The 21,892-nt window shown below is 51.4% G+C and overlaps 1 protein-coding gene across 2 annotated transcripts in view; it reads left to right on the top strand.

Moving 5' to 3' along the window:
- The window catches only part of VANGL2 (VANGL planar cell polarity protein 2), a 56,639-nt gene extending 37,019 nt beyond the window's left edge, over positions 1–19,620 (top strand). For both annotated transcript variants that reach the window (XM_063145793.1, XM_063145792.1), the window contains exons 3-9: positions 2,636–2,911; positions 5,806–5,926; positions 7,527–8,134; positions 9,007–9,143; positions 11,887–12,022; positions 13,452–13,683; positions 16,128–19,620. In XM_063145793.1, coding sequence (XP_063001863.1) covers positions 2,841–2,911; positions 5,806–5,926; positions 7,527–8,134; positions 9,007–9,143; positions 11,887–12,022; positions 13,452–13,683; positions 16,128–16,388 — 1,566 coding nt within the window. In that variant the 5' untranslated portion in view covers positions 2,636–2,840 and the 3' untranslated portion in view covers positions 16,389–19,620. The remainder of the gene's footprint in view (positions 1–2,635; positions 2,912–5,805; positions 5,927–7,526; positions 8,135–9,006; positions 9,144–11,886; positions 12,023–13,451; positions 13,684–16,127) is intronic.
- Positions 19,621–21,892: the final 2,272 nt, after the last annotated feature.

Genomic DNA, 21,892 nt, shown 5'->3' with positions numbered 1-21,892 from the left:
CTCGCGGCTACTCCGGGGCCGGAAGCCCCCAGCTGGGGCTGCCTTTCTCTCCTCCCCCAGGCTTATTGGCTCAGGCGGCCATGGGAAGAGGCAGCGCTTGCTCCGGGGCTTGCAGGGAGGGTGAGGTCGGCCACACAGTGGGGCGGGGAATGAATGGCCTCGGACTCCTCCCAAGAGATGTGGAGCACGTAAGGCGGGGGGGTGGAGGAGCTCAGGCCTGTGGGGCCATATCCGGGGGCCCTAAATGGCCCCACCTCCTTCCCTTGGCCCCGCCTCCTTCCCCTAACCACTGGCGGTTTGGTGGCCTCCCCACTTCTGTGTTCCCCCCCCCCCCATTCCGAAACGTCGGGCGGCATCTCCTGTGTCTTGGTTACAGGCAGTCAGGGCTTGGAGGTCCAGCGTGCTGCTGGCTTGCGCCCTTCACGTGGGGCCCCTGGGAGTTTCTCCAGAATTGAACTCGGCCCTTGCGTCGAAAGAGGTTTGACACCCCACCCCCACCCCGACGGAAGAGGACCGTAGCAGATCCTCCATCTTAACAACGGCGTGGTCCTTTTTGTTCGTTGGTTCTCCAGTAGTCTATGGGGCCAGACCGTTTTATATGGACCAAAACCTCTGTGCAGAGAATCATAGAATCATAGAATAGCAGAGTTGGAAGGGGCCTCTAAGGCCATCGAGTCCAACCCCCTGCTCAATGCAGGAATCCACCTCAAAGCAGGTGCTGTATCCCCCACCCCACCCCACCCCCAGCCGACTGCTGAGGTTCTTGCCAGCCACCCTCTTTGCGTGTCATGCCTTCGAGGGATTTTCTCAGCCATAAGGACTAGATACTTGACCTTTATAAAAAAGAAAGAAAGAGCTGAAATGTTCAGGATAGATGGAACTGCCCACTTATCACTTTGCATGCTGGAGCTGGGGCAGTTGGCAACATGCAAGACCTACCGGCCCAGAACCTAGCAATGGATCAGATCACTGGTCCAGCTGGCCCTGCTACTTTCTGCTGCAACAAGCAGCTGCTTTCTGAGTTGTCAGGCATAGAACGGAGGAAGCTGCCATATTATACCAGGTCCCTCTCCTGCTCAGACGTCGGAATCTCCGGCCTCCCCTGGCAGGGTCTTAAGGGGAAGCCGAGGTCCTGCATGGCAGAACAGACCAAGGCCAGATGCTGCCTGGGGTCTGTTGGGATTGGAAGCTGGATTGCATGGCGCTGGGAACCTGTGTTGCGCCAGCAAGTAAAAATACTCCGCTGAGAGCTGGCCGTCTAATTGCTGCTTGAAGATTTCCAGCGAAGGAGGCAAGGACACTCCCCCTCTCAGCCGTTGGCTCTTAAAATCAAGAAGGAGTGGGGCCGTTCACACAACACTCAGTGGTTGAGTGTGGGTTGTTTTGAATGGTGGGTTGTTTGCTGAACGGTGGGTTAGCATGTTGTCTGAATGCAGCATGTTTTCTGCAGGTGGGTTAGCGTGTTGTCTGAACCCAGCCAGGGTGGCTTGCTAACCACGTTGAACAACCCATCGACAAACCGTAGGTTCTCAAGGTGGCTGGTTCGAGAAAACAGGCCACACCGTATGGTTACCAAGGCACTTGGGCTGCCTTCAGACAGCGTTGTAACCCATGGTTCAACAAATAACCCATGGGTGTGTTGTGTCAACAGCCCCAGTTTCTCCTAAAGTTCAACCAAGATCTACCCTCCTGTCACTGACATCCATTAGATGGCGTGCTGCCCTCTGGGTTAGTGGCAGAGAACAGGTCTTTGGTCTCCTCGCAGGGGGTCTTTCCCAGCCTGGCTTCTCTTTCCGTTGGGAACGCCTGAGATTGAACCTCCGTGCAAGCATCCGCCCTGCCCCTGTGCACTGGGCCCTCCCTCGAGCTGCAGCAAGGAGAGAACCGGATCTGGGAGTTTTGTTGCAAGGCCCTTTTGCTGAGAGTCGGGAGTTCTGTGTTTTATCGGCTCATTTTCCTCTGTGCCGGGCTTGTTCAGGCAGAAACCCGAAGCCCTGCGGAAGAGAAGGAGCCGGCGTGGGCCTTGAATAATTCATTTCTGTGCTGGCTCCTCCCGAAGGCTTTGCTTTGAGGCCATTAATATGTAGAGCGGAACATTAATGCACACATAATTCATCTGAAACGTTTAATTTTGCAGCATTGGTTATGACTGGAGGGGCGCCCGGGGTGGGGGGGGATGTGGACTCCGGCAGCCCTTCCTGGAGCAGGTTTCTTTTTGAAATGGCCGGACAAGGACAGTAAGTTTTCTGCTTGTGGTTTGGGAGAACGTGTTGTTATTTCCCCAGTGGATCCGAGTTTAAAGAGCCCACCGCCGTTCTTCTAACAACCCGGTCTGCTCCTACGCGGGCGACACTAGACAGCACTTTGTGGCTTGTGACTCTGCTTATGGCAGCCTTCTCCAACCTAGATGGGTTGGAGTACAATTCCCAGGAGCCGGCTGGGGCTGCTGGGAATTGTAGTCCAGCCCATTGTAAGCCACAAAGCTTCATTAGTTTCTGAAGTACGAGACTTGGTAGCAGACAAGGGGGGGGGGCGGCTTTCGCATCAGGGTGTCCTGAGAACAGGAGCTAGTTCGTTGGCACGGAGGAAACGTTGGGCGCCTCCTTTATTTCCACCTCTCCCTCTCTGCCCACAGGTGCCCCCTTTTCTTCTAAGACGAGCCCAGCCAGCCAATCAAAATAGAGTCCCTCAAGGTGAAAGTTGACTTCCTGAAGGTGCCCCTCGGCCTGAAGAAGCCCACCTTGAAGGAGGCAGCGGCGGCGGCCTTGGCGGCTGTCCCCGGTCCTGGGAGACCTAAGTCTGTCAACGTGGAACGCTACAAGGCGCGGCGTTCCGACAACATGGACAACGAGTCGCAGTATTCCGGGTACTCCTACAAGTCCGGGCACTCGCGCAGCTCCCGGAAGCACAGGTGAGCCAGCCAGGTGGGGGCCTGATCTGCGGGGACTGGCAGGGCCCGGCCCTACTATTGGGCTACAGGTGCTGCGGGGCAAAAGGAGGGCCCCTTTGCCCCGCGTGTGCTCCTCCGCTCGCTCTGTGCTGCCCCCTCAGCTAGCAACGGAAGTCAAGGTGCAACTGGGAGGTTCTGCGCCCGGCCTGGGTTGTCACCTCAGCCTTGGCTTCAGGCAGCAAAATCTCTTGGGCTGGCCTCGGTGAGGCGGAATCCATCCCGGGACCTCCTGCTTTGATCAGGGGGCGCCAGCGGCCACCGTCCCTCCGCCCTGCTTTGAAACGCGACTGCAAGCTCTTTCATCTCTTTCGTTTAATTGCCACCTTTCTGCCAAGGCGCTGCAGGCAACTCTCAGTTGGAAATGTTTCATGCAGTTTCATATTCATACTTCAGGAGTGGGAAGGGTTCCGGGGCAGCAGCGGCAGCGAAGCCGGTTGTGGGGCCACGGCTGCTGCCCTGGGTCCCAGTGGGGCCGGTGGAGGGGAACTCACCGCCTCCCCATCCCATCTTAAGCCGCCAGCGGAATGGAGAGACCCCCTCCCTTGTTTCTGCTTGGTCTTCTCTTCCCTGTCATTTCCTAGGCTATGCTGCCTTTCTGCCTCAAAGTGGCAAATAAATGCTATAATAAAACCTTGGCGTGTTTTTTTCTAAATAAAAAACTTTTATTGTATTTTCATTGGAGTTAAACGCCAACAACAAGGTAAAACATGGGCAGTTAAGATAGCCCAGCCTTCCCAACGATGGGAATTGTAGTCCCAACACGCCTGGAGGGCACCTGTCTGGGAAAGGCTGAGGTACCCCCAGGGGTGGCCAGGAAGTGAGGCAGGTGGCTACCAGGAGGAGGGCCTTCTCTGCTGTGGCACCCCGGCTGTGGAATGAGCTCCCTAAGGAGGTTCGCTTGGCACCTGCACTATATTCTTTCAGAGACCAGGTGAAGACCTTTTTATTCTCTCAGCATTTTAACAGGCTGTCACATTAATTTTAACTTAGCAGTTTTAAATTTGTATTTTAAATGTGTATTTCTGCATTGCTGCTGATTTTATCCTGGTTGTGCTTTTGTATTGTATTTTATATCATGTTTTTATACTGTTTCTTTTATACTTTGAACGGTTTTAATTTTTGTGAGCCGCCCAGGGAGCTTTGGCTATTGGGCGGTATAGAAATGCAATCAATCAATAGACAATCTAGTAGCCCAACCTTGCGAGAGCAAAGCGACTTACTCTGGGGCTCAGCTCAGCTCTGTCCTGCGCCGAGGCGTTCGCTGGGTGCAACGCAGCTCGCTTCCCTGGACTCCCCCGACTGCCTTTGCCAAAGGAACGAACCGCGGCGTGGGGCACATGTGCAGTTCGAGCAAGCTCAGCTCATGGGAAACGGGCACCTTTTTAAATGAACCTTTGCAAAACCCGAAGCTCGTAAATCATAAACGACTCGTGTTGGCGTAGACCTCGGCTCCTTTTTCAAGCCAGCGAACAGAAACTTTGCCATGTTTGCTGTGAGATAATCGGCCCAGAGCCCTGCGGCCAAATATTTGGGAGGCTCTTTGAAATCCCGGTACGAATTGCAGTCAGCGTCTGCTTCCGCCTGTCCTCCTTCTTTTAGGGGCGCCTGGGCCTCTTTGAGCTCGAGGTCCGGTTTCAGTTCCAGTGAAGCTCTTGGGGGGCGCTTTCCTGTGGTGGGCGGAGCAAAAAGCCAAAGGGGGTGGGGCCAAAGGGGGCGTCGTATTTTAGCTTTTAAGTTCTTGCTGCCAGTGAGAACTTAAATAAGCCTTAGGGGAGGCGCTGCAACTTTTAAGAATGGGGGAATGAGCAGGGTGGAGCCAAGGGGAGGAAGGGGGGTCGCTCTCTTGAGACCCCTGGGGCAGCCAGACTTGGCACGTGGGGCTCAGGTTCGACGGTCCTGCAGCAAACCTGCTGGGCCCTCTGCTCTGTGCTGGGACCTGAGCAGCTCCGGCGGGGGCTGCCAGAGACCCTTGTGCCTGCTGCTTCAGCCTTTGGGGGCCTGTGCCAATTCAGGGGCTGCCGGAGGCCTCGTTGCCACCGGATCCAGTCACAGCTGAGGTAAATGGAGGGGGTGTGTGGAAAGGGCAGAGGCCCTCTTCTACCCTGAGCAAGCGTCGCTGGCCCTGTGGCACAGGCAGGCAGCCGCAACCCAAGCAAGGCAGGGGCTGTGTCTTCAGTGGTGGAGTCCCAGCTTCATGTGCCGAAGGCTTGTTCATTTTATTACATATATGTACCGCCCCATAGCCGAAGCTCTCTGGGCGGTTTACAAAAGTTAAAAACAATGAACGTTAAAAACAGATGTACAAAAGTTTAAAACCATCAAAAGCATAAAAACAATATCGATTTAAAACTAATCTTCAGGCCAGGTTGGGAGAACGAGTCCTGCGTGAAGCCTCGAGCCACTGCAGGTCAAGGCAACCTTGTTCCCTCCAGGTGCCTTGGACTACAGCTTCCATCAGCCCCAATGGTCAGGGATGATGGGAGGTGAAGTCCAAAACACTTGGAGGGCACCCCTGGCAGAGACAGTACTGAGCTAGCTCAGCCTTCCCCAACCTGGTGCTCTCCAGATGTCTTGGACTATAACTCTCATTAACCCATAGCTGGCTGGAGGATTATGGGGATTGTAGTCCAACAACATATCTGGAGGGTACCAGGCTGAGCTAGACAGGCCAGTGGGCCTGACTTGGTGTAAGCTTTCTAACAACAGAAGACTGAGGTGATGGCAGTAGGCGAGTGAGAGGACAAGAGCAAGACCAGACGGGGGGGGGGGCACACTCACGGCAGAACGGGGCCCTGTCCGCTTCTCCCCCCACCCCACCCCGTTCTCAGCACGCATCTCGTTTCCCCGTAATGCAGGGAGCGGCGAGAGCGGCACCGATCCAAGAGTCGAGACGGCAGCCGAGGGGACAAGTCGGTCACCATCCAGGCGCCTGGGGAGCCCCTCTTGGACAACGAGTCGACGCGAGGAGACGAGAGGGTGAGTGGCCCGTCGGGAATAAAAAAGGGGGGGTCACTGTTTTTTGCCTTTTCCTGTGTAAGACTCCCCAAGAGTGAATGGCTTATTTCTGGGGTTGCAAGGCAAGAGCCGGGCCCTTGGGCACTGACAGTTTCCCAAGCAAGCTTCATGTTTCTTTAGCATTTCCAGCGAACTTACTTAGAATCATAGAATCGGAAGGGGCCTACAAGGCCACCGAGTCCAACCCCCTGCTCAATGCAGGAATCCACCCTAAAGCATCCCTGACAGATGCTTGTCCAGCTGCCTCTTGAAGGCCTCTAGTGTGGGAGAGCCCACAACCTCACCAGGCAACTGATTCCATTGTCGTACTGCTCTAACAGTCAGGACGTTTTTCCCTGATGTCCAGCCGGAGTCTGGCTTCCTGTTCCTTGAGGCCATTATTTCCTTCGGGGAACAGGGCTGGGAAAGACCCCTGCCCAAGACCTTGGATCGCTACTGCTGTCAGGAGGAGCCAGGGAATGGGAACCCGGGCTGTGGCACCTTCTGAGAGAGCCCATCAAGTAAGGGGGGGTGAGGGAATGGGGAGCAGATGAGCTTGTCTTCAGAAGCACAACTTCTCTCTCAATTGAGCCACTTCAGACCGCTGTGCGCAGGTATATCTTGCACTTTATGGCTCCTACACACACACTAAATTACCTGCCCATAGAAAACCAGTCTGATGGCTTTTGAGTTGCAATAAGTTTATTTTATGTAGCGAGGAGCATGAGGTCATGGAAGCCACACCTACCTCTCGTCAAAGGGAGTAGAGCCTAGGTTGGGGATGTGTAATGCTGGGAATTCCGTTCCGTTTAAGCCCGTTGGGATTCCGCAGTGGTACGTGGTGGCGGACTGTAGTGGATCTCTCCCCCCCCCCCGATTCTGGAAATGTTTTGCACATTTTTCCTCCCAGGTCTCACATTTTTTGTTGGAATTTTGTGTGGGGGGGGAGATCTTGAAATTTGTGCAACTGGTGTTGTAATTCCCCCCCATTTTTTAAAAAAATCCACAATCTTGCACAAGTGCGCATAACCGCAAGTCCGCCTGTCCGCTATGTAGCCCCACAAAGGCCTGTTTCCCCTCTTGTAAATATCCATGTCAGTTTCATCCAGTCCATGCACTATTTCATTTAGCCTAGCAGAGAGCCATATTCTGTACTTGTCAAAGAACGTGTCTGTTCCCCTGCCCCCCCCCCCTTTTTGCTCTGGATGAAATGGAGGAGGAAATTGCACAAATTTCAAGTTCCCCTCTCTAAAAATTCAATTTGTGCAAATTGCTGCCATTTGAAAACAACAACACTGAACCTACATGTGGGAATGACTCACTATAAATCAAGTTGCCACTAGTGGTGGGGAAATGGAACGAACCAGAAAGATCTGAGGAGTCTGCAACCCCCAAATGGAATTCTCCAGCCTCCCAAGTCCAGGTACAGGTGGCAAGGGTTCTTCCGGGCCCAGAGGGGCTCCTCCCAGCCATGCTGCTGAGACCCCCTTCGACTGGAGGTGGCCGGTGGTGGGCTATCGGTGTGCGAGCAGCAGCTCTCCCCCCCCTCAACCCGCCCTCTTTGCCCATTGCTTCCCGGCAGGACGACAACTGGGGCGAGACCACCACGGTGGTGACGGGCACGTCGGAGCACAGCATCTCCCACGATGACCTCACGCGCATCACCAAGGACATGGAGGACAGCGCCCACCTGGACTGCTCCCGTCACCTGGGCGTGGCGCTGGCGGGGGCCCTGGCCCTCCTCTCCTTCCTCACCCCCCTGGCGTTCATGCTGCTGCCCCAGCTGCTGTGGGGGGAGAGCCTGGCGCCCTGCGGGACCCCGTGCGAGGGGCTCTTCATCTCGGTGGCCTTCAAGCTCCTGATCCTGCTGCTGGGCAGCTGGGCCCTCTTCTTCCGCCGCCCCAAGGCCTTCTTCCCCCGCATCTTCGTCTTCCGGGCCCTGCTCATGGTGCTGGTCTTCCTGCTGGTGGTCTCCTACTGGCTCTTCTACGGCGTCCGCATCCTGGACTCGCGCGACACCAACTACCAGGGCATCGTGCAGTACGCCGTCTCCCTGGTGGACGCCCTGCTCTTCGTCCACTACTTGGCCGTGGTGCTGCTCGAGCTGCGGCAGCTCCAGCCCCACTTCACCCTCAAGGTGGTCCGCTCCACCGACGGGGCCAGCCGCTTCTACAACGTCGGCCACCTCAGGTGAGGGCGGGGCAGGGCGCGGCTGGGTGCTTGTCTGGCGGGATCGTGTAGGAAGGGGGAGGGATGCTGGCAGCATCGGTGGGCGGGGTTTGCAGACGGCCAGTGCGCACCACCGCTTGGCTACGAATTGGGGCCGATTGTCATTGGGGGCACATTTCGCTGGGACTTAACCAGCTGTGTTCCTGCTCTGTTTCCGAACACAACTTACCAGTGAAGTTGATTTCTTTTAGTGCGCTCTTTGGCTTGGCACCCAAAGCAGCATCCGGTTTCACGTCAGCAGCAATAGGGGCCCCACGAGCACCAGTGCACCCCTGGGCATGCTACCCTGCCAAGGTCATCCCAATTACGAAACCATAAAATAACACATTTTCTTACTGGGAGCTGTGAAATAGGTTTCTGGTGGTGCTGAAAACTCTGTATCCAAAGGAGTTGCTTAGTGTGTTGGGGTTCAGACCCTACCTCTGCCTTGTACCCGATTTTGGGGGCACCTTATTGTCCTTTGCCACACCTCCCATGGCAGCCATTTTGTGGTGGTGCCCAGGACAGTGTCTCAAATTGCCAAGTGGGCCCACTGCCCCAAAAAGTTGCTTGCCCCCTCCTAAGATTATCTTCAGAGCTCTTCCTCCAGGTGCCCCTGCCATCTAAAGTGAGGTGGGCTTCCGTTAGGAGCAGGGTTTTTAATTCTGCTCTTTTTATTTTTTATGCCAACTATACTGAAACTATTTCTTGAAGGAAGATATACGAAGTAACTCAATACCAAGTGTTGGCTTCCTTGCCAGAAACCAAAAACGTAGCACATTCAGTGGTGAAATCCCCTTCTTGCCTCCGAATGAAATACGTGGCTCTCACCAGCCCTCTTTCTCTCCCTGCAGCATCCAGCGAGTTGCGGTGTGGGTCCTGGAAAACTATTACCACGACTTCCCAGTCTACAACCCGGCCCTCCTCAACCTGCCCAAGTCAGTCCTGTCCAAGAAGATGTCTGGGTTCAAGGTGTACTCGCTTGGCGAAGGTGAGCAGCCTCGTGCCCTTGGCCACATAGGCGTGAAGCTCAGACCAAGGATCCGCCTCACCAAGTCCCGTTTATTCCAGGGGTGGGTAACTTGTGACCCTCCAGTTGTTTCGGACAAGAAGAAAGGGAGAAACAGGTTCTCGGGATGCAAGGAATCCTTTATATCAAAGCCCGATGCGTTTCGGCCTGTGTTCTTTCAAAGGCCTTCCTCAGGGGGCTGAAATATTAAAAGCGCGTTAAGTTACATTTGTGGGATAACACAGAAATGTATTTGTATTTTAAGGGTAATTAGGCACATTGTTCATGTATCAAAGTCTTAAAACGCTTAATATTGCCTGGACGCACTAGGGCCTTTACACATGTAGAATAATAAAAGCATAATTTCCATATGATTTTATTATTACTCATGTGCCTTCAGGCAATATCAAAAGTTGTTGTTATTATTATTATTTCTTACCCACCTCTCCGTCTGGATCGAGGCGGGGAACAAGATTTACATATGGGCATAGGTCCCCTGGGACAATGGGCCTAATGAACCTGAAAATATAAATATATTTCTGTGTTAATGCGTTTTTAATATTTCAGCCCTCCGAGGAAGGCCTTTGAAAGAACGCAGGCCGAAACGCGTCGGGCTTTGAAATAAAGAATTCCTGTTTCTTCCTTTTTTTCTGTCCTGCTTTGGACGCTCTCCTCCCTTTGGATTTTCCCTCCAGGTGTTTTGGACTACAGCTCCCATAATCCCTCAACATTGGCCAGGGCTGATGGGAGTCGGAGTCGGCCATGTTTTGGCCTACAACTGCCAGTGTCTCTGTTCCCTGCTATACTTGAACTGGAGGCGGGGGGCTGAACCTGGCCTGCGGAAGCGCTGCCCTGGCACTGAGCTACGAATCGCCCCCGGGGCTTCCTCTCGGCCCCTGTTGCCTCTTTCCCACAGTGGTTGCGCACGATGGCAATAACTGGGCCAAGCTAGACAGCAGGCGGCGATGGGGGAGCGCTGTTTAAACTCCGCTCTGCCACTACTTCCTGCCTCCCACCTCAACACACACACGTTCAATATATTTATATACTTGATTTTGTTCTGACTTTATACTGTTAGTTTTACCCTGCCCAGTGCCTGTTTACCCTACCCTGTGCCTGTTTGCATTCTCTTCCCCTCCTTATTGTTTTATTATGATTTTATTAGAATGTAAGCCTATGCGGCAGGGTTTTGCTATTTTATTGTTTTACTCTGTACAGCACCATGTACATTGATGGTGCTATATAAATTAATTAATTAATAATAATAATAATAATAATAATAATAATAATAATTGCAAGCAAGAAAATTCCCTTACAATAATATGAAAGCTGGGGTGGGTGGGGTTTATTTATTTATATTCATTTATTTATTTATTTATTTATTGCATTTCTATACCGCCCAATAGCCAGAGCTCTCTGGGCGGTTCACAAAAATTAAAAACATTCAAAGTATAAAACAACAGTATAAAACCATAATATAAAATACAATATAAAAGCTCAACCCGATAAAAACAGCAGCAATGCAAAATTACAAATTTAAAACACCAAGTTAAAATTTATTGATAGACTGTTAAAATGCTGGGAGAATAAAAAGGTTTTCACCTGGCGTCTAAAAGCATATAATGTAGGTGCCAAGCGAACCTCCTTAGGGAGCTCATTCCACAGCCAGGGTGCCACAGCAGAGAAGGCCCTGCTCCTCCTGGTAGCCACCTGCCTCACTTCCTTTGGCAGGGGCTCGCGGAGAAGGACCCCTGAGGATGACCCCTTAGGCAGGTACATACGGAAGGAGGCGTTCCTTCAGATAGCCTGGCCCCAAGCCGTTTAGGGCTTTAAATGTTAATACCAGCACTGTGAATCGGGCCCGCACCTGGACTGGCAGCCAATGTAGCTGGAAAAGGACTGGCATGATGTGGTCTAGCCGGCCAGTCCCTGTTAGTAAACGGGCTGCCCTGTTTTGTACCAGTTGAAGTTTCCAGACCATTTTCAAAGGCAGCCCCACGTATAACGCATTGCAGTAATCCAAACGAGAGGTTATCAGAGCATGGATCACTGTAGCTAGGCTATCTCCGTCCAGATAAGGGCGTAGTTGGTATATCAGCCTAAGCTGATAAAAGGTGCTCTTTGCCACTGAGTTCACCTGTGCCTCCAGTGACAGTTCTGGATCCAAGAGAACCCCCAAACTACGGACCCAATGGGGGAGTGCAACCCCATCCAGGACAGGGCAAACATCACCTCGCCGAACAGATGAACCACCCGCTAACAGTGCCTCCGTCTTGTCTGGATTGAGTCTTGATTTTTGATTTTCTTTAGCAGGGGAAGAGGTGCTTGCCCATCCCTCTGCCTGCAGCTGGCCTTTCCGCAGACTGACTTTCTGTCTCCCCGCCCTCGACCCCGATCCACCCTGCCCTCCCCAACCTGGTGCTTTCCTACTCATTTGACTTCCACTTCTGGAGTTCCACTCCTCGGTGGGCGAAGGGGTGATGGGGGAGGTTTGCAGCAGGCACAAGAAGGCGCCTCTTTGGTTCTCTGCTTTGCACGCAACCGGGGCAGGCAACTGGGGCCCTGCGGTTTTCTCTGATTGGGACCTCGGCTGCCAAAGGGCGGGGCTTGGGGGTGTGGGGGTGGCACTCAGACTGCCAGGCCGCAGCAGGGCAGAATGTCTGGAGACGGACCCCCACAGTCCTTTGTGACGGCCCTCCTTCCCTGCACTTCTCCCATCCTGCAGAAAACACAACCAACAACTCGACCAGCCAGTCCCGGGCCGTCATCGCCGCAGCCGCCCGGAGGCGGGACAACAGCCACAATGAGTATTACTACGAGGAGGCGGAGCACGAGCGCCGGGTGCGCAAGCGGAGGGCCAGGTACGTCCTCCCGGGAAGGCAGGCGGGCCTCCGTTCCTGCGCTCCTGCCGTGGAGAAGAAACTGAGCCCCCCCCCGCCTCATTGAGATGTACAGTGCAAGCTCCTCGAGGAGCAGACTCCGTTGCCTTCGCTCTGTGAGGTGTTGCCTGCTTTGGTGCGATGTCAATAACAAAATGTCAATGACTGTTAATGTAAAAATTGGTGTGTCGGAGTGGGAGGGTACTTCCCCCGTGACGTGTCGGCTCCCTGCGTGCTGTTTGTTTTATAAACTGAGGACTGTTCAAACATGCCTGCCCCCTCGGGCGCCCACAGGATGAAGTGGAACAGCCCGGGAAAACCTGTTCTTTATTTATTGCATTTATATCCTGCCTCCTCCTCTCCATTTTATCCTCACAACAACGACCCTGTGAGGTAGGTTGGGCTGAGAGTCCGAGACTGGCCCAAAGTCACCCTGTGGGTTTCTATGGCTGAGTGGGGACTAGAACCCGGATCTCCCAACTCCCAGTCCAGCAGTCTAACCATTACACCACACTGGCTCATGTTGTGGATCGCTTCCTTGTCAAATGTGTGCACAAACTGGAGTCTGCATTGATTTAGAGCAGTGGTTCTCAACCTTCCTAATGCCGCGACCCTTTAATACAGTTCCTCATGTTGTGGTGACCCCCAACCATAAAATTATTTTCGTTCTTCTCTACACGATCCATTGTCATGGGATGGTTTGCTAATTATGAAAATAATACATAACAATAGCTTTAATAATACAAGAGATGATACATGACATAGTTCAGTCAATACAGTTTCCTAAGACCATCGGAAATATGTGTTTTCCGATGGTCTTAGGCGACCCCTGTGAAAGGGTCATTCGACCCCCAAAGGGGTCCTGACCCACAGGTTGAGAACCGCTGATTTAGAGCAACCTTTGGACACGGACGCCGGCAGCCACAGAATTGGCTGGATAAGTCCAGTTGCGGTTTCGCCTCGAACCTCCTCCTCTTGCACCTATCTGTCCCTTACGTTTCTCAGGCCATCACGGATTCTGCTCCTCTTCCTCCTGGGCTCTCTGTCTCCTGGGACCACTTCCCAGGTGGCCACGCAAAGCTGCTCCTGTCCATGGGGCCTGCGTGAGGCTATAATCCCAGCCAAAGGAACAACTTCCCCTTCTCTCACAGAAGCTGGACTGCCAATCTTCTGACAGCTTTTGTTCTCGGAGAAGGTGAAACGTCGGTGAACGTTCTGTGCTGTCGCGCCCAGCCCAGCCAATCAGTGCCAGAGGCTTCACTGCCACCAGCCCATGCATTCTCAGTTGTCTGGCTTTCTCCTTCCTCCATCCTCTCTCGTCGCAGTGGCTATTGGGGTGGGGGTGGGGTGGGGAAAGTTGGAGTTTTGCAATCCACTGCTTACGATCATGCGTCCCCTCTCGTCACCGCAGGCTGGTGGTGGCTGTGGAGGAGGCCTTCACGCACATCAAGCGGCTCCAGGAGGAGGACCAGAAGAACCCGCGGGAGATCATGGACCCACGAGAGGCGGCCCAGGCCATCTTCGCCTCCATGGCCCGGGCCATGCAGAAGTACCTGCGCACCACCAAGCAGCAGCCGTACCACACGATGGAGAGCATCCTGCAGCATCTGGAGTTCTGCATCACCCATGACATGACGCCCAAGGTGAGGCGACGAGGAGGGTCTCCAACTGTGAAGGGCCTTGAAGGCTTTAAGGGGGGTTCTTGGCCAGCAAACGCTGTGGCAATCTTATGTGTTTGGGCTGGGGGTCCAGTGGTTACGGATAGCACTGTGTCGCTTTGGCGCGTTCTCCATTGAGTGGAATCCTAGTTGGAAGGGGCCATTGGGGTCATCAAGCCCACCCCCTGCTCAGTGCAGGAACTAGAGTAGAGTAGTGGAGCCCTGCTGGATCTGGCCAAGGCCTGGCCAGTGTCCTGATAACCATCTGGACGCCCCTAGTTGAGGCGTGAAAGCGACTCTCCCCTCCTGCCTGCTTATTATCCCCCAGCGCCTGGCATTCAGAGACATGCTGTTTATTAAACAGATGACTGTTTATTATTTCTTCCATTCAAGATCTTTTTCTCCTGTTAATCAGCCAAAGAGGGTCCCAGAAGAGCTTATGTGTCATTAGTAAAACCTCTCCATCCCTGCCCACAAGGACTTGACACACAAGGAGAAAAGAATGGGGAGGGAAGAGGAAAGCATAAGGTTTTCATCGGGGCTGGTGGAATGGCCCCGTCTCCCGCTCTCACCGCCCTCCATCCTTTTAGCTATTATGAATAATAGGCCAGGGCTTCGGTACTCTCATGAGGCCCAGGAATCCCACACCACACGCTTTTTGATCACAGAATAATGAACAAACAGCTGTTGTGGTTATTTTTATTATTCATTTTGATTTGACTTTATTTTTGCTGTTTAGTTTAGTTTTTTGTTTATAAAGGTTTTCTACAGAGTAAACACAGAAAGGCAAATGCTATTTTGGGCTGCATTAATAGAAGCATAGCTTCCAAATCGGTGAGGTCCTGGTTCCTCTCTATTCGGCCCTGGTTAGGCCTCATCTAGAGTATTGCGTCCAGTTCTGGGCTCCACAATTCAAGAAGGACGCAGACAAGCTGGAGCGTGTTCAGAGGAGGGCAAGCAGGATGATCGGGGGTCTGGAAACAAAGCCCTATGAAGAGAGACTGAAAGAACTGGGCATGTTTAGCCTGGAGAAGAGAAGATTGAGGGGAGACATGATAGCACTCTTCAAAGACGTAAAAGGTTGTGCCACAGAGGAGGGCCAGGATCTCTTCTCGATCCTCCCAGAGTGCAGGACACGGAATAACAGGCGCAAGTTAAAGGAAGCCAGATTCCAGCTGGACATCAGGAAAAACTTCCTGACTGTTAGAGCAGTGCGACAATGGAATCAGTTACCTAGGGGGGTTGTGGTCTCTCCCACACTAGAGGCCTTCAAGAGGCAGCTGGACAGCCATCTGTCAGGGATGCTTTAGGGTGGGTTCCTGCATTGAGCAGGGGGTTGGACTCGATGGCCTTGTAGGCCCCTTCCAACTCTGCTATTCTCTCGTGCTTCAAATACAAAGACTGTTGGGGTTGTTGTTGTTGTTGTTATTGTTATGAACTCATTTGCTTTGTTAGCCACCATGGATGACCAACTGAAAGGTGGGGCATAAATATTTTCCATAATTCAACAAACCTTAAAATATAACTGGTTTTGGATGTTTGGGTTTGAGCTAGGCCACAGTTCTCTGCTCGCCCACAAACCACTGCATGACAGAAGTGTCCCGAGACCAGTTGGAATTGGAAGCACCGTTAGGCTTAGACCACGTTGCTCCACCCCCAGTACCATTGCCTGTGAAGAGGGCGGCGAAGCCGGTGGTGGGCATTTCAGCTCAGCACTGATTAAGCTCCTTGAGGGGGCGGGGCTTTCCTCTCATCCACCCTACGTGCTTTTTAAAATACATTAATTGGTGGTGCAATTTGTCTGTGAGCTTTTAGAATCGTGGCTGGTGTTAGATATTTGAACTTCAAATAAGACAGCATCCATTGGACACTGAAGTTTTTGCCCCCAAATAATGGTTGCTCCGGCCCCTTCTGAGCTGGATGACAGTTAAGAAGAGCCCTGAGGCTGGATCAGATCAAGGGTCCATCTAGTCCAGCACTCTGTTCACACAGCATTCAGCCAGCTATTGACCAGAACACGGTGCAACAGCACCTTCCCACCCATGTTCCCCAGCAGCTGGTGTACATAGGAATACTGCCTCTGAACCAGGAGGTAGCCATCAGGGCTAGTAGCCATGGATAGCCTTCAGGAATTTATCCAACCCCCTTCTAAAGCCATCCAAATTGGGGGCCATCGCTACATCTTGTGGAAGCGAACTCCATAGATTAATTATGCGCTGTGTGGAGAAGTCCTTCTTTTTATTAGTCCTGAATCTCCCACCCATCAGCTTCATGGGATGATGACCCCATGGGTTTCTAGTGTTTTGAGAGAGGGGGAAAAGTGTCTGCCTCTCCACATTCTCCACACCCAACATAGTTTTGTCCCCCTCTATCCTATCACCCGTTCTACTTGCCTTTTTCCTAAGGCCTTCTCTTTTCCTTCCCTGCAGGCCTTCCTCGAACGATATCTGGCCGCTGGGCCCACCATCCAGTATCACAAGGACCGCTGGCTGGCCAAGCAGTGGACTCTGGTCAGCGAAGAGCCGGTGACCAACGGCTTGAAGGACGGGGTGGTCTTTGTCCTGAAACGCCATGACTTCAGCCTGGTGGTGAGCACCAAGAAAATCCCCTTCTTCAAGCTCTCCGAGGAGTTTGTGGACCCCAAATCGCACAAGTTTGTGATGCGGCTTCAGTCGGAGACCTCGGTGTGAACTGCAGCTGGGGCGAAGGGCTTGGCTGCTGGGGAACAACCTTCTGCAAGGGGGGCAGCCTGGCGCGCAACGTCTGTCTCTTTGGGGTTTGGGTGAGGTGGCCGAGCGTGCCAGGAGGCCTTCCTGGAGTTTACGTCCATGTTGCTGCGTCTTCAGATGTCGGCGTTGACCACTCCGTCCGTCCCTTCCCGTTTGCAAGTTCTTCACGGCGCGAGGGGAGGGGAGGGGAGGGGGCGCTCCCTTTCCCACCCCTTCCAGTTTCCACGCTCTCAAGTCCCAGTTTTGTTAGAGATCCTCCAGGAGCTCACGAGGTTTGCAGACGGACAGGACCTCCTCTGCTCTCTCCTCCCTGCCCCAATGATAACGCTTGAAAGTTACGGTGCCAAATTCTAAGGGCTAATTCCGTTCACTGTCTTCACCAGCATCTCCAAATGCCGTTGGGTTTGAGGAGCCTTTTTGAATGTCCTTTTTTTTTTTTTTCTTTTTTACAAAACAACAACAACAACAACAACAACATACCAACCAGCTAACCTCACAGTCCTGACCTTGGAAACGTCACCTGATGCTGTCGTTCTTCTCTTCATCTCTGAGTTCCGACTCGACTTGCACAAGATGTTGTGAAGCGTTATAAAAGAGAAATGCCTATTGGTGGTAGGCTGTAGCTGCTATTTTTTTTAAAAAAACTTTCCATCCTGATGTAGCACATGCAAAAACACGCCAGCTGGACCTCCCGGTTTTAGCAAGTCCAGTACACAGACATCCTGTTTCAACCTTTTCTGGTGTCTTTGTCCAGCTCAACTTTCTAAACACACACAAAAGATACACGTAGGAAGGGGGGGTTTTTTTGGGTAAAGTTTTAAAATGGTGACTTCTTCTTCTTCTTTTTTTTTTTTAAGATACTGATCCTTGTACTTTTTAAAGAAATCCTGTGTGTTGTAAATAGTTGCTCCTCAATTTCTCTGTGGTTTGAGCCCTGCTTTGACTTGAAGGCAGATACTCAAGTGCGTCGGTGTTCCCGTTCATTTTGGCGAGATTTGGTGGTGGTGGTGGTGGGTTAGTAGTCCTTGGAAGCCCTCAGCCAAAAGCCGTGAATTGCAAAATTCTGGGACTCCCTTGTTCTCCATCTTGGTTTTGTTCCACCATCTTGTTGTTTTGTTTGTTTAAAAAACAAAACAAAGAACAGGTCTGGGATTCTCCCCTTAGACTGGTTGGAGAATTCTGTCCAGTGTGAGGGGTGGTCAATTCATGGCTTTGTTCTTTGTGGCCGTTAGCCTTGTCCTGGACAGGGTGCCTTGGCTCCATCTTGAAGAGCTTTGGAGGGAGAGACCAGTGTCTAGAGACACCCGTCCACTGTCAGGTGAAGGTGCAGCCTGCCCTGAGGTGGGGAAGGCAGCCACACGAGCTGCCACCTGCAGCCCCCCAATCAGGGCCTGAAGCCGTTCGGAATTCCACCAGCACCCCCTGATGCTTTTGAGTGATCCAAGAACAAAGATGCTGATTGGCTGGCTGCCATTGGGGACTGGGAAGGATGAGGTCACAATGGGTTGAAAATCTCTTTGTCCTTTTGGTGTCCTAAATATGGATTCCCTCCCCCCCCCCCGTATTTTTTTTTAGTTAACTTTTCTGGAAGAAATCCTTTTTGTTATGGGGATACCTCAGGCGTTTTACTGACGGGGTTGTTTCTATGGCAGTGCTGCAGTTCCAATTCCTCTAATTATTTTTAAATGCTACTTTCGAAAACGAAATAGGGCCAGGTTGCTCTCAAACGGATGGCAGCTTTGGCACTCAGCAGTTCTTGGAGGCTGTTTGGAGCCGTGTCCTTCTTTTGGGGGAGAGGGTCTGCTTGAGGCTTTGGGGTGAGGATGTTGGGTGAGACACCTCGGATTGCATCACTGTGATTTTTACATTTTATTTCCCTGATTTTTTTTAAAAAATGCTTTTAAATAATAATATTTAAAATATTATTTACAATTGGCGTGCATGCAGCACCTGGTGAAATTCCCTCTTCATCACAACCGTTAAAGCTGCAGAAGCCCTGCCCTCTTTTGTACCTGGTCCCTCTAGCTCTAACTGTTGTGATGCAGAGGGAATTTCACCTGGTGCTGCATGCATATAAAGGACACCTGCTGAAATTCCCTTTTCTAGGCAAGTGTTAAAAATACAGGAGCCTGGTCCTCCTTTGCATATGGTCACCCTACTCTGACTTTGGTTCTCATTCTTCCACCTACTACTTTTGCCACCTGAAACCCATGGCAGCATCTCCTCCACTCTCTCCTTTTGACTTCGCTTACGATACACACACACACACACACACACTTAATCTGGCACTGGGGGTATTAAGACCTCTGCCAAGGTCATGAACGATGACTGATTGCTGGGTAGCAGCCCCTTGAAACTTCATTGCATGGAGATGTGTCCTCTGTAGCTACTGACAATGGCACAAGCCAGTCACAGCTGTTCTTTAAACCTAGAGAAAGTAACGCGAGAACCAGTTCTGTACACACGAACCCTAGAGCAACAGATGCGTGACCAATGATTGGGTGATTCCCATGACTTAGTCAAGGGCTTCATGTGAACCACTAACGACCCATTCCTGTCGCAGTTATGTGGCTGTCTTGGGTGATATTTTCTCCAGTTAGTTGTGCGGCCTTCCAGAGATGGTTGGGCCATCATATGATGGAAGCTACAAATATCTGGAAATGTTCACAAGTCGAGTGCTTCTCTGTCCTGGAAGAACTAAGCGAGGAGTCTTTCATCCCTTTCCTTTCCTTTCCTTTCCGCGAACCAGTCAAGACCTTACTTGATTTGTCCATTCTTGCATGCCCGGCCCTTCCAGATGATGGAACCTCTCTGCCATTTCACATTATCACAAAGAAAACTCAGCAGGCTTTTATCACAAGTGTGATTTTGACACAAGACCCCTCGTTTGAACTGAACATGTAAAATATAGGCCGTCATTCTCCCCAATCCCCCCAGCCTCAAAAACACACACACTGAATCTAGAAAAATATTTTGGTTTTGTTTTGGTTTTTATTTTTAAGACAGAGTTGAAAAACCTTGTGCATGCATGTAGAAAATTGTAAAATGTAAATTGTTTTTTAATATATAAAATTTCGTTTTTACAGTTTGCAGTGGTACTAAGCATTATGGCAATGTTAGTAAGTTTTTTTTTCATAAATATAGGAAGTAAAACTGTACATTTTTAAATAAAATAAACCCCTTTTGGAACTTCTGCTATTCCTTTTCTTTGTTTCTTTTTCTTTCACTAGTTCCTTCCGAAATGTGCGAGTGAAGTGTAAGGTTGAGCTACTTCTTTATCACTCGGCCAGCCGCGTTCCCCATTGGAATCTAAAAGCATCTGACACCATTTCAGAGTTATCAGAGCCAGTTACTCAGTGCAATATAAGGAACCCCGTTTGTGCTCTGTGGGAACTGGTGGTAATTTACTGACAGGCGCAGGGCAGAGTGACCGGTAACGGTAAGACTGCAGATCAACTTTACCAATGGAGAACCGAGGCTCTCAGACAGTCACCTGTCCAAAGCCATTCCGAGAGTTCGCTTGTGACATTGGTATTTGAAGTGCAACGTATTATTTGCTGCACCATCAGTGGATTCAGGCAGTTCAGATGCGTTTTTCCAGCCTTCCCCAACCTGACGCTCTCCAGATGTGCTGACCAATGGTCATGCCGGCTGGCAATGATGGAAATGGCTGTCCCAGACATCTGGAGAGTAGGTTGGTGATGAATGCATCACTAAGGTACTTCCACAACAGATGGCTGTGATAAAAACGGGATAAACGCTCCAAGGTGGGAAGCGAATCAGCACGGGTGATAAGCAAGGGGCTGCGGTGCCGGGATTCCGCGTGTCTGATTCGCTACGGCTGTTTTTATGCTTCTTAAAATGTACACCAGCGTACTTCTGCACAAAGTGGCAAAGAGCAACGCTCTCCCCAAAGCCTCTTCTGAAAGCTTTTGCCGACTGAGTGCAGGGCTAACCAGCCAATGTGTTAACTGGTTAATTAAACGCCATTACAGGCCCCAGAGGGTCTGTCTGTGGCGGGGCGGGAAAGCAATCAATATACAGGCCGCATCACTGAACACAGTGGCTGTGCGGCGAAATCGTCACTGTCCTAGGGCAGCTTTCCTTCCTCTCTGTCCTTGCCATCATCATGGAACCATTTGGCTTTCCAGTTCTCCTTGATCAATTGTAGCCAAGCGGGAGATTCGAGCAGCCTTTGCCAACTGTGCTTGACTACAACTCCCAAGCATCTCCAACCAGTACGATCAATGACTGCTTACTGGGGATAAAGGGATTTGTAGTCCAACACATCTGGAAGGGGGGAGGCTGGCTTACCATATAGAGAAAAAGCAGCAAGGGAGTTTGCTGCACACCAGTCGGGTGTTGAGTATTGATCCCAGGATCTGCAAAGGCTCTGGCAGGATGAATACACAGCTGTCTTCCGTCCAAAGACTCAACTCAGTTTGGGAAGGGGGGAGCAATAAAACAATGTCTCATTTTCGACTAAAACTATTTTTAGAGAGACGGTCGGATACAGGGGTTTAGACATTAAAATGCAAAACAACGTGTGTGTGGAAAAGGAGGGGGAAGGGGAAGAGCCCTGATTCATAAATGCAGATTTATGGAAATGAAATGAGACGCCTTTAAGCCAGGTTGGCAGCAGGCTGAGAAAGGTTTAGAGAGGAATTCAGGGTCTGTCTGAAAAAGCTGTCAACAAGCACACGTTGGAAGTCTTTTATTTGTGGCATATCTGCTGAAATTTGGTTAATCTACATTTGTACGTGAGATGTTTATACTCCAGTATTTCAGGGCTGTGCTTGTAATACCTCAAAGAACACCAGAAGAGCCCAGAGACTGGTTCAGACTCACGGCCCATCTAGTCCAGTTCACACAGTGGCCGACCAGATCATAGAATCATAGAATCATAGAATAGTAGAGTTGGAAGGGGCCTACAAGGCCTTCAAGTCCAACCCCCTGCTCAATGCAGGAATCCACCCTAAAGCATCCCTGACAGAGGGTTGTCCAGCTGTCTCTTGAAGGCCTCTAGTGTGGGAGAGCCCACATGAAAGCCACAAGCAGGACATGGTGCAACAGCAACCCTCTCGCCCATGTTCCCCAGCAACTGGTGCACATGGGTGTACTGCCTCTGATACAAGAGATAGCACATAACCATCAGGGCTAGTAGCCATGGCTAGCCTTCTCCTCCAGGAATGTATCTAACCTGCTTTTAAAGCCATCGAAATGCATGGCCATCACTACATCTTGTGGCAGTGAGTTCCATAATTTAACTATGCGCTGTGTGAAGAAGGACTTCCTTTTATTTATCCTGGATCTCCCACCAATCAGCTTCATGGGATGACTCTGGGTTCTAGTATCTTGAGGGAGGGAGAAAAATGTGCTCTCCCACACTAGAGTCATTCAAGAGGCAGCTGGGCAGTCATCAGTCAGGGAAGGTGGATTCCTGCATTGAGCAGGGGGTTGGACTC

Source organism: Elgaria multicarinata, chromosome 21, assembly GCF_023053635.1.
Source record: "Elgaria multicarinata webbii isolate HBS135686 ecotype San Diego chromosome 21, rElgMul1.1.pri, whole genome shotgun sequence".
Taxonomy (NCBI): Eukaryota; Metazoa; Chordata; class Lepidosauria; order Squamata; family Anguidae; genus Elgaria; species Elgaria multicarinata.
Note: the sequence above shows the minus strand (reverse complement) of the source record. Positions and strands in the feature narration are given on the sequence as shown.